This window comes from Phragmites australis, chromosome 5, assembly GCF_958298935.1.
Source record: "Phragmites australis chromosome 5, lpPhrAust1.1, whole genome shotgun sequence".
Classification (NCBI taxonomy): Eukaryota; Viridiplantae; Streptophyta; class Magnoliopsida; order Poales; family Poaceae; genus Phragmites; species Phragmites australis.
Window position 1 is genome coordinate 44,976,155 of NC_084925.1, and position 12,738 is coordinate 44,988,892.

Genomic DNA, 12,738 nt, shown 5'->3' on the forward strand with positions numbered 1-12,738 from the left:
CATACTCACATCAAACACACACACGTATATGTTTTAAGTATACACATTACAGATAGATACTCGCTAAACAAACACATATATACATACTTCTAATTATTGGGAAAAACCTCTGATGAGACTCGTGGTTGACTCCTGCCACTAGGAGCGAACCAACAAAGCTACCGCTCGGTCCTCAAATCCTATGAAATTTGAATAGGTCTATTCAACCGATTCGTATAGGTTTATTCAACTGAAAAATCCTATGATTGCATTCCTGCTTATTAAACGAAGATGGAAGTTAAAAACTCTTTATCTCAAAAAGAAACATGTAGCGGGTGTTCCACTAATCTAATCTTATGACTAACATGGACATCGCCTAAACCGTTTTCCTATTCATCAAGAAGATGACTGTAGCTAACTCTGAAAAGCTGCCCCTAATTTTCAGTAACAGCTATGTGTTGTTTTTAGCCCATCTGACACTACAAATTACATGTCCATAGGATTACACACGAATTTTTCTTGTGTTTGGTTATTACTGTACCATTAGTCCTATTTGAAGTGTCCAAAAGTATAAAGTTAGGATGCGTGATGTGCATTGCTTCACACTGCCAATCTGAGTCTTATGACCGACATCGTCACTGCCACATAGACACCTGTGAAGAATGCCGTAGGGCAACACCAGCTCAGTCCCAGGATCATCTAGCATGTCAGGAAGCGATGTCTGCACTGGTTCTGCTGGAGGAACACCTTTCTTCAATTGAGATACGTGCAGTCCCGGGTGGATTCAGCTAGTAGTCGGAAAGTTGAGCTTGGAAGCCACGGGTTCTATTTTGTCTGCAACCTGAAATGGATCATAATAGCGAAACGAGAGTTTATGGTTAGCACGATCGGAGATTGAGGGCTAGACATACGGCTGTAATTTGACGAAAACCCAATCGCCCGGTTGGAAAGGAGCGCTTGGATCTCTTCTTGTCAGCCTGCTGTTTCATCCTTTGACGGGCCCATTCCAGGTGTTTTCAGAGTAGACTGAGTTTGAGATGCCTTTCTGTCAGCTATTTTTTTTTAAAAAAAAGAGGCTTATTAATTTGCCAATGTCCCGGCCTTCATTGGAGACTATAAATAGGCTGACTACACCCATGGAGCAACCGAACTAGAAAATCCCGAGCTCAGACATCGAACCCGGGACCGAGAGGATCGAACTCAGTGACCCTCCCACGGAGCTATCGCTCAGTTTCTAAAGACGTACAAGTAACTGAATTGTCCAGACCAAAATGGCGCAGAGGATAACCATATAGAGCCTCGAAAGGTGAACAGGACAGTGATATATGCCGTGCTATGTTGTACCAAAACTCCGCCAATGGCAACCAAGCAGCCCATTGCATCAGACAGGTATGAATAAAGCATCGAAGATAGCGCTAAGACATTGATTGATCCATTCAGTTTGTCCATCCGATTAAGGATGATACGCTAAACTCACACAAAGCTTAGTACTTGCCAGCTTAAATAACTCCCTCCACAAGGTGCCAGTTGCAGTTGCAGTTGCAGTTGCAGCCAGCTGAAACCGGTAAACCCTCGACAAAATCTATAGTAACCACTTGCCAAGCTTGCTCGGGCACGGGTAACGATTGAAGGAGACCAGGATAGCGAACATGTTCATTCTTGACCTGTAAACAGATAGTGCAGGAAGCAATGAATTGTTTGATACAGTTCTTCATACCTGGCCATGCGAAGAGCTTCTTGATCCTGGCATATGTGATTTGAAATCTGGAGTGCCCGCCAAATGCATTGGAATGTAGCTCAGTCATAATTGTGTGCTGCACTGTTGGGTTATTTCCCACCCCAATTCGCTTCTTGTAACACAAAATACCTTTGGACAACGTGAAATGTCCTTCGGCAGTGCTTGACACACAATTTGGAGAGCAGATCCTTAGAGAATTGATCCACCTGATATCATTTAGAATGTGATTGTTTGCCCGCATAGATCGTATAACCATATAGAGCCTCGAAAGGTGAACAGGACAGTGATGTATGCCGTGCTATGTTGTACCAAAACTTCGCCAATGGCAACCAAGCAGCCCATTGCTTCAGACAGGTATGAATAAAGCATCGAAGTGATGTTTGCCCGCATAGATTTGCAGCTGCATTTAGTCATCGAGGGTTTACCGGTTTCAGCCCACGCACGCGAGCCGTGTGATCCACGTGTCGCCCATCTGATGGTCTGTCACTGTGTGAGAAACCATCTAAATAATATTCTAATTAATCATCAAGTCGATTATTTTCATAATCACGATTGCAATAATTAACCAGAATACTTTCCTGATAGTCCCAGGATGTGCTTTGTGACTAAAATCGGAACACACGTATTTCCAACATATATCATCACAACAAAGTTTAATAAAGAGTGGGTAATAACATTATATTATAAGTCTTTAAGTATTAACAATTTTTTACAATTTATAACAAAAGAGAGAGCTAGAGGGACAATAAAACATATCACTACCTAGCAAAAAGAGAAACTACACAACGAATGACAAAATATATTAATAACAAAGATAGGTGGAGCCATATGCCCTTAGGTTTCACCGCAAAAATAACGTCTCACAAGTAGATTGCAATACTCATCCCTGCCATCTACCTCGGCCGACGCGAAGTAGCCGAACACTACTTGCTCCACGTCGGTAGAAACTAAAAGAGCAGCATGGATACGAAGGTACTCATAAGACTTAATTCATATTAGATACATATAAATAACCCGACTCTAAGGATTATGTATTTGGATGAATTAGTAAGGATCGACCATAAGGTTAAGTAAAGTTTATGTGCAAAAGCAGTTTTCAAACAAATATGTGAGCATCTATTCTTAACCACGTGAACCTTTCTACCCTATAATCTTCAACATAAACCTATATGTAACTGGGACTATCATAAACATATTCGTAACAAAATCATCTCAACCACATCTCAACATACCATACCACATTATCCCATATTCGTGACTACGACTACTGCAAATATACAGAAGCATGCTCATAATCGAGAGTGCGACAATTTGAATTGTTCTTACACTCTGTATGGGGTGCATTTTACCCACACAACTCGAGGACCATTCGGCTTTCATGACCACACGAGCCCACACAAAAGGTACTCGTGTTAACCTTTCTCATACCCGAAACTACCCATTTGCACATGCCCTGATGTCACTGGGTTACTGCGAGTGTATCCCAGACACCTTCAGCTCCCCACCACCTGCGTTCTCCTTTTCTTTTTCTCTTACACGTCATAGGGCCGCAAGACAAGTGTTAGCACAACGTATGATAATCAACATATCTTACTATTAGATCGACATGTGGTTAATACGGAAAGTGCTAGAGCCAATTGCAACAATCGTCGATACTTAAATGGTGCAAGCGGTCTATAGCATCCGGGTTCCTCTCCCGACCTACCCCTAGCACCGTTCACATCTTGTCTCATCCTCACAACTCATCTATCTCAATGTAATTATCATTGTGAACCATAAGTAAACTAAGCTCACGAGCAATGGTTGAACAACCACTCAACTTCTGCATTGCTAAGCATTTTAGTTAACCTTTGAAGTTAGACATCAACATTATCATACTAAGTGTCGTGTTTCGAAAACATTTACAAATGAAAGCTAAACAATCCGGGTTAGAAAAGATTTAAACCTCGGATAGGACAACCTAAGTGCATAAAGCTTGAAGCTATTGGCGATTAGACTGACGGTATGATGGCGGTCAGACTAGTGGCATGCATAGAGTTTAGGGCCTTGGCGGTCAGATCGCCGGTACGGTGGTGGTCAGACCGACCCTAGTGATAGTCTGACCTCTGACTATTGGGTTTTATTATGGTTTTGAACTAACCGGCGGTCAGCCCGGCCTGAGCAGTGATGAAAGTGCCTAGAGGAGGGGGTGAATAGGCTTTTTTTGAAAATTAAAACTAAACAGCGGATTAAAAGCTGCCGGATACTCCGGTGAAGGTCGGATACTCCGGTCAGTCTGGAGTATCCGGTCTAGTCCGGAGTCTCTGGTCTATACAGAAAATTAAGAATAACTAAGAATTAAAGCGAGCAGCTAGAATATAAAGGTGATACTAAGTCTACTAGATATCACAAAGCTTAAACAACAATAAATACTAGCAAGATGATCACTAAGACAATTTATATATAAATTCTCAAATCTCCACGATTAAGTAAATTGCACAAATAAGAACACAAGAAATTATCCCGGAGTTCAGCCACTTCACAAAGAAGTGCCTACGTCTCCGTTGAGGAGCTCACAAAGAGCCGGGTCTTTTCCGACCTTATCCTCTTCTAGCGACCACAAAGATCAAACTAGAATTTTCTTACTCAATTTGAAGTCGATTACAAACTTTCCGTGGCACTCTACAAAGATTGGGTGCTCTACGGGCGACGCCTTGCCGTCTAGAAGCACAAAGCTTCAAGAGAAAAGATCACAGCGAATGCTCGATGAAGAACTCAATGCTCAAGTGCCTTAATCTCACTCCAAACCTAAACTCACTAAATTTTTGCAAAACTTAGCACTAGAGGTAGTTGGAGGGATTTTAAATGCTCTTGGAATGCTCTAGGAGTGTAGAGTTCAGCAGCAATAGCAAGCATTTAATGCCATAGGGTGTGGAAGTATATATAGCCCTATCTCAAAAACTAGTTGTTATTGTTCTGACAGACCTAACCCGGAGTATCCGGTGAACACCGAAGTATCCGGTCTCAATTCCAAAAACGGCGTGAGAACGGTCACATAACGTGTTAGAACTAGCCGTTACAATTCTGTTAAGTCACCGGAGTCTCCGGTGAACACCAGAGTCTCCGGTCCTAACAGGGCTATCACTCAGACTAAGTCCGGAGACTTACCAGACCCTCCAGCTTCTTTAGGTACCGGAGTATCCGGTAAACACCAGAGAGTTCGGTCTTTTTTATCGAAAGAGTAAATATTAACCGAGCCACCCTTACCGGAGTCTCCCTCGGAAGAGTACTCAAGACTCCAGTAAAAAACATTTTCTCCTACCGGAGTATCCGGTGAACACCGGAGACTCCGATCTTTTTTTAACAGAAATAAATGCCTAACCGATCGACTTCTGGTGGAGTCTCCCTCGGAGACTCCGGCCTTAAAACTCACCAACTACCCGAGTATCCGGTGAACACCGGAGACTCCGGACAATTAAAAATAAAACGGAACCGAGCACCCTCTGCCGGAGTCTGACTCGGAGACTCCGGACTAAATACTGAGTACCAGAGTATCCAGTGAACACCGGAGACTCTGGACTCAGTGAACTTCTGTCTAACATCCCGATGTCCGTGGGTGAGTGTGTCTCTCAACTTATTGGTTCTAAAGGATATCTTGAGCATTGAGACACTAAACAAGCAATCAAATGCAACCATCTTAAAAGAGCGGCTACCCTAGACTCAATTTCAAAATTAGAGAAATTTAAATTCTATTGAGTACTCTTTGTTGCTTCTCATTTCTTTTCGAAGTGCGTCAAACGTCATATGTCTTCTCAATTTAGACTTAGACATGTTCATGACTTAGATAAATATATTAGATTCTTAATCGTTTTATCATCAATAAACCAAAACCCACTTAGGGGGCCTAGATGCACTTTCAAGTGATTAGAATGCGAGACTCTCCCGACGCCACTTTGCGAGGCCACCGATGAAGGCTCCGGCGAAACCTTCGACTGCGAAGGGTACCAAAGTACTCCACAATACTAGAATATTATTTTTTATGATTGTTCGGACAACATGCACGATCCAAACACGTGAAACCCCGTGGATGAGATTTAGATCTAGGTTTAACTTGGGTTTCTCGATTGAAATCAAAACGGCGAGCGACTAGAGCTAGGAAATGATGAAAAATAGCATGGGAAGGTTTACCTCGGCGTAAGGGAACTTCCTATTGGATTGGTTCGCATCGGGGAAGCTTTGATTTGTGGATTAAACCACGAGGTGGTCGCTAAGCTTGAGATGAAGAAGCCTAAGAGGATGTATGCACATTACTTGATTGGGGGAGGGCAGGAGGCCAATTGGCTGTGCACTACGAGCACTATCCAAGCATGGTGTTGATGAAGGAGCAGATCCGAAGCTGGATTTGGAGGAGAGGGAGAGCTGCCCACACCTAGGTTTGGAGCAGATCCGTGGCCCTATCCTGTGTCCTGCCCCACTCAATCTCCTTGCTAGCCGGACTCCCAGATTCACTCAAGGAGCAGCAAGTTGTTCTAGAGCAGCAGCATACGATGAGTCTTGTCCCACTCGATCTCTCAATCAAATTTGGGGAGAGGGAGACCTAGATTTAGGGAAGGGGGACAGTATGAGAGTGGATTTAGTGGAGGGGGATAGTAAGAGAGTGAATGCTGGATCTAGGAAGATGAGGTAAGCTATGTTGGAGACACGTTCCTTGGACTCCCAGAATCTGCTCAAGAGAGGCGAAGAAAAGGGCCACGTTGGAGTTTTCCTGCGACTCTGCTGATCCGCTTCGCGCCAATATTTTCTGGGACGATGACGCTAGCTCTTTTCTTCCCTTCGCGCGTGTGCGTGGCCAAGCAGTGACGCCAGATTTGAACGCCACGACTACGGTAAAAATTTCTTTGGCAAAGCTACTAGCTAGTGCCTAACTTCTTAGAGCATCCTAAAGTTTGGAAGTAAAACAAATGGTAGGCTAAACTTATATGACACAGCTAACCTGAAATGTGGCATGTTGAGGCTTTAATCCAAACATCCCTTTGATCTAAAATACTACCCCCAGTACCTATGGCAGGTATGCCATGTTTCCCCCCCTCTCTGTCATTACATATTAGATGTCCATAGGATTACACGCCACTTGTCCTTGTATTTGAGGTATTTTTTGCTAAATGTTTTGTGTTGCAACTAAAATATAAATATTGAATATGGTAAATTAAGAATAAACTCAAGGTATGGAGATATGGATACACCATGGGAGCACCGTCGAACAAATACGTCAGGAGCGAACATAATTTGATTTTAGACGTGATCACAAAATAGGAGGAGATTATCCGCTAGTTTCTCTCCTAATTTATTTTTTATTTATTTATTAGTAAAATGAGTATCATATACGTAGCTGGTAACGAAGCGAGAAGACTAGATAACGAGATTGGATGGTTAAAGTGGGTAAATTATTTGAATTTTAGGATTTTTTATTAGATAGCCGAAGAGTAAAGAAAATGGTGATGTGATAACCAATTCATGTTATATATATTTGAGGGATTACTATATTATTAAGGGCACGTATAAAGACTTGCGACTATGACGTCTCACTATGTGGAGGATGGTTAACCAAGAGAGATAATAATATCGTTTCTTGAGAAAAAGGCATTTTGTAACACGTCAAACAAGAACAATTGTCAGTTGTGCTGCTTTTATTATGGATAGAAACCAACAGAAAATATGCGTTGTCTTTTGAGCTATCTTTAAATTACATGAATCGTGTTATATACAAAAGCTGTCTCAACGGTTGCACAATCTGTTGTTGTCCTTTGCTAGAACCTCGAGTTTGCGTAACCCTTACCATTTCTGTGAGCGAGTTGGCAAAATCACATATCTATTGTTGACTAGCCGGTCCCATTTTTCTAGGATTAAATTAATTAGCATGGTTTTATCACATGCAGGTTATGGGCAATTTGTCCAAGCATCTGACCGGATTTCAATTTCTGTCCCACCGTCACCGTGCGTGGCAAAACTTGTGCGTGCTTTACTCCATCTCCACGAATAAACAACGCAACAGACACGAACTTGTTTGTTGTCCCCACTTGTCATCCACCGGAATACAACAGTGCCTACCCTATCCAGCTAGCAGGTGGTTCGCTGCGCCCGCGATCACGTCTGCAGGCGCGACGTATCCCATTCCCACCCGTAAGCAGAGCAGAGGCCGGCAGGCCGCGAAGACGACTAGACGAACGGATACGCAGCGAGAGAGAGGGATAGATCATAGATATGCCCAACCGTTAGGCGACCGCGGCACTCGTCTGTCCATTCGTTTCCCCTACCAGCGAGGAGCAGGAGCGAGCCAACGGAAAATACATAATATTTTTAACTTTTTACGTTTTTCAACGTGACTATTTTTATTAGAATATAACATAATATCTAATAAAATATATTATTATAAAAATATTTTTTAATATAATTCTTCACTTATGTATTTTTAAACTAAATATTTTAAAAACTATTAATGATCAGAGTTTTAAATATTTAGCCGGATCTTGAACAAGATGTAAGTATTTATGACCGGAGGGAGTATGCATTTAGAATCTAATCCAATTTATCGTAAAACTTATAATAAAAAAATCATATATAATAAAATAAAAAGAAAGAAATTACCGTATGTCACGATATAAATTAGGTTTGTACCTAAAATGTACGAGACAACGTCTGGTATGATTATTTTCCGCGAGCCAACCATCCCACACCCACGTCGCGGCGCCATGGGCAGTCCCGTCATTTCCGCCGCTCCGATCCGGATAAGCCCCGCCGCATCGCACCGCCAACTCCCGGTCGCACCACACCGCCTCCCCCTCCCCCTTCGCTTCACACGACAGACGTATCCAGCCTGCCATATTTATACCTCCTTCCCTCCCCGGTCGCCTGTGCTTATCCCCGGAAGCTTCGTCAAAAGTGATCCAACTCCCACCGCACCGCCTCCTCCTCGTCGCTTCGCTTCTCTTCTCTCTCTTCATGCGCCACCGCCACCGCCTCCACCTCTGCAACACCCACAGATAGGAGGAGGAGGAAAGGTTGGCTGGCGATGCCTTCGCTCTCCTGCCACAACCTCCTCGACCTCGCTGCGGCCGACGAGGTGCCCCTGCCGTCGCCCACGCCGCTCCGCCTCCCGCGTGTCATGTCCGTTGCGTCCCCGGCCTCGCCCACCTCCCCTTCCCCGCCCGCCCCGCCGCGCCGCGTGATCGTCTCCCACCGGCTCCCGCTCTGCGCAGCGCCCGACCCGGCGTCGCCGTTCGGGTTCTCCTTCTCCGTCGACGCCGACACCGTCGCCTACCAGCTCCGCTCGGGGCTTCCCGCCAACGCGCCCGTCCTCCACATCGGCACCCTCCCGCCGGCCGCGACCGAGGCGGCCTCCGATGAGTTGTCCAACTACCTGGTGACGAATTTCTCGTGCCTGCCGGTGTACCTGCCCAGCAACCTCCACCGCCGGTTCTACCACGGCTTCTGCAAGCACTACCTGTGGCCGCTCCTCCATTACCTCCTCCCGCTCACGCCGTCGTCGCTCGGCGGCCTCCCGTTCGACCGAACGCTCTACCACTCCTTCCTCTCGGCGAACAGGGCTTTCGCCGACCGCCTCACGGAGGTGCTCAGCCCCGACGAGGACCTCGTCTGGATCCATGACTACCACCTGCTCGCGCTGCCCACCTTCCTCCGCAAGCGCTTCCCGCGTGCCAAGGTCGGATTCTTCCTCCACTCGCCGTTCCCCTCCTCGGAGATCTTCCGCACCATACCCGTCAGGGAGGACCTCGTCCGCGCCCTCCTAAACGCCGACCTCGTCGGCTTCCACACCTTTGACTACGCGCGGCACTTCCTGTCCGCGTGCTCGCGGCTGCTCGGCCTGGACTACCAGTCCAAGCGCGGCTACATCGGCATCGAGTACTACGGTCGCACGGTGACGGTCAAGATACTACCCGTCGGGATCGACATGGGACAGCTGAGATCGGTGGTCTCCGCGCCGGAGACGGGGGAGGTCGTACGGCGGGTGGCCGATGCGTACAAGGGGCGGCGCCTGATGGTCGGCGTCGATGACGTCGATCTGTTCAAGGGCATTGGGCTCAAATTCCTGGCGATGGAGCAGCTGCTCGTCGAGCACCCGGAGCTCCGTGGCCGCGCCGTGCTCGTGCAGATCGCCAACCCGGCGCGCAGCGAGGGGCGCGACGTGCAGGGCGTGCAGGACGAGGCCAGGGCCATCAGCGCCCGGGTCAATGCGCGGTTCGGCTCCCCCGGGTACACGCCGGTCGTGCTGATCGACGGCCCGGTGACGGCGCACGAGAAGGCGGCGTACTACGCGGCCGCCGAGTGCTGCGTTCTGAACGCCGTGCGCGACGGGCTCAACCGGATACCGTACATCTACACGGTGTGCCGGCAGGAAGGGGACGACGCGCCCAAGCGGAGCGTCATCGTGCTGTCGGAGTTCGTTGGGTGCTCCCCGTCGCTGAGCGGCGCGATCCGCGTCAACCCGTGGAGCGTGGAGTCCGTCGCGGAGGCCATGAACGCTGCGCTGCGGATGTCTGAGGCCGAGCAGAGGCTGCGGCACGAGAAGCACTACAAGTACGTGAGCACCCACGACGTGGCCTACTGGGCCCGGTCGTTCGACCAGGACCTGCAGCGCGCCTGCAAGGACCATTTCTCGCGGCGGCATTGGGGGATCGGGTTCGGCATGAGCTTCAAGGTGGTGGCGCTCGGCCCAAATTTCAGGCGGCTCTCTGTCGAGCACATTGTGCCGTCGTACCGGAGGACGGATAACCGGCTGATTCTCCTGGACTACGACGGCACCGTGATGCCGGAGAATTCTATTGACAAGACGCCGAGCAGTGAGGTCATCTCTGTCTTGAATCGTTTCTGTGAGGACCCCAAGAACAGGGTGTTCATTGTGAGCGGGCGGGGGAAGGACGAACTCAGTAAGTGGTTCGCGCCCTGCGAGAAGCTTGGCATCGCCGCCGAGCACGGTTACTTCACCAGGTAAAGATCTCCAGACACTTAATTTTTCGCCGGTGAAGATCTGCTAGTTGGTACAACGTTGCTTTGCTTGGATTCTGGTTCTTACTGTTCAATATTCGGACAAGGTCTCTGGGATGGTTGCGAATTAAGCAATGGTACAACGAGCAGCCGTACATTTAAGGATACATTTTACTACTGACTAACAACAGATCTAGAAGCTGAGCTATGGCATGCCTATGCCTAGTCTTGAATCATACTCCTAACTACTCTTCCGTCCAGAACAATCTTAGGAGCATTCCTACTTATGTTCAACTCACTAATTTAGTCTTAGCATAGATAAGATTGGGGGGGGGGGGGGGGGTTGGTTCCAAGGAGCATTCCTACTGTGTTGGCAAGACGTAGTGTTCATGTACTCTTTCGTGCCTGCAGGTGGAGCAAAGACGCACCATGGGAGACCTCAGGGCTGGCCGTGGACTTCGTTTGGAAGAAGGCCGCCGAACCAGTGATGCAGCTGTACACAGAGGCAACAGACGGTTCCTACATCGAACAGAAGGAAAGCGCGATAGTTTGGCATCACCATGAGGCGGATCCGGATTTTGGTTCCTGCCAGGCCAAGGAACTGCTCGACCATCTCGAAAACGTGCTTGCCAATGAACCCGTGGTTGTTAAGAGGGGCCAGCACATCGTCGAAGTTAAACCTCAGGTAAAAGCGCGTGCATGCTTTTTCTCTGCTCGTTCTGCAGTGCATTTGTTTAATATAATTTGTGCACGAAACATGCCGATCAACTAGACGTAGCTGTCAAACTAAAGGCATCGGCTATGGATTGATCTAATCCAATCCAGTCCTCATCCACCACATGCCTGGGACAATCTGTATCCTCTCTAAAAATTGGATATGAATCAGCATGGAGCCATGGACCATTTGCCCCTGTGGACTGGAATATTCGCGAAAAAGTCTTTTTAATTGTGTCCCTTGGAAAGCAACTTGTCCCACTACTGAACCATCCATTTGTCTCGTTGTCCGCAACCACTTCGAAATTTCAGGATTGGTAGTGGTAACAAGCGAAAAATATCTTATTGTCATGCAGGGCATAAGCAAAGGAGTGGTTGTGGAGAGCCTTCTGTCATCCATGGTCAAAACCGGCAAGCCGCCGGATTTCGTGCTGTGCATCGGCGACGACCGTTCTGACGAGGACATGTTTGAGAGCATCGTGTGCCCGTCGAACAGCAGTGTTAAGCTCCCGGCGACCAGCGAGGTGTTCGCCTGCACGGTCGGTAAGAAGCCGAGCATGGCCAAGTACTACCTCGACGACACCGTGGACGTCATCAAGATGCTGCAGGGCCTGGCCAATGCGCCGTCGCAACGGCCAAGGCCGGCGGTGCAGCTCCGGGTCTCGTTCGAAGGTTTACTGTGAGAAAGGATTTTACTGCACAGTTCTGTAAACCGAGGAGGAATAACCAATGATGGAGATTCAGACGTGTGGTTTAGGATTAGCTGCTGTTACAAGATCAAAAGGTTTTTTTCTTTCTTTTTTTCATTTCAAGCCCCCTTCTTTCGTGCCTGTATATGCCCGTATGTTATATGCAAGAAGGTTTCCGGTCACCTTGTATATGTAGTTGACGATGAAATCAGAAAAAAAAAATTGATTCTTTCACTTTGCCCTGTTGCTTCGCTTGATCTCTTGGCGGTCCCGTTCGTCCACGCTTTTCCCCTTTCCTGCATTACACAGGCCGGTAAGGATACCTGCCGGATAGCACCAGCCTGATCCGATGATAGCTGTGGAAACGACTAAGATTGTCAGATCTCGGTGAGGCGACGGGTCCGGACCGGACCGTATTGCCAACTTGCAGTTATCTATCTATTATATTATATAAAAAAGAAAAGTGTATCGATTATTTATTGTTATAAATATTTAACAGCCTATATAAACCAAAAGTCCATACAAATCTGATTAATTAATAGTTAAATTTAGAAACCAAAGAAATTATATTAAATATGATTAATAAGTACCTAAATTTGGAATTAAAAATTATAAAATTAGCAGTTCGATATACAT

At 47.0% G+C, this 12,738-nt stretch overlaps 1 protein-coding gene across 2 annotated transcripts; it reads left to right on the forward strand.

The window, feature by feature from the left end:
• Positions 1-8,571: 8,571 nt before the first annotated feature.
• Positions 8,572-12,336, forward strand: LOC133919964 (probable alpha,alpha-trehalose-phosphate synthase [UDP-forming] 11). Of its 2 annotated transcripts, none has more exons than XM_062364556.1 (3): positions 8,572-10,702; positions 11,111-11,384; positions 11,726-11,868. In XM_062364556.1, the coding sequence occupies exons 1-3, from the start codon at positions 8,766-8,768 to the stop codon at positions 11,732-11,734; spliced, it is 2,220 nt and encodes a 739-aa protein (XP_062220540.1). In that variant the 5' UTR covers positions 8,572-8,765; the 3' UTR covers positions 11,735-11,868. The 2 variants fall into 2 exon arrangements, with proteins under 2 accessions (XP_062220540.1, XP_062220539.1); XM_062364555.1 differs by having other exon boundaries at positions 8,573-10,702; positions 11,770-12,336.
• Positions 12,337-12,738: the final 402 nt, after the last annotated feature.

What these genes read in the sequence shown, in the direction of transcription:
- LOC133919964 (XM_062364555.1), top strand. Translation starts at nt 8,766, where the DNA reads ATGCCTTCGCTCTCCTGCCACAACCTCCTCGACCTCGCTGCGGCCGAC. An exon ending in GAGCACGGTTACTTCACCAG is followed by an intron (nt 10,703 to 11,110) that starts GTAAAGATCTCC and finishes TCGTGCCTGCAG; the next exon opens with GTGGAGCAAAGACGCACCAT. An exon ending in TCGTCGAAGTTAAACCTCAG is followed by an intron (nt 11,385 to 11,769) that starts GTAAAAGCGCGT and finishes ATTGTCATGCAG; the next exon opens with GGCATAAGCAAAGGAGTGGT.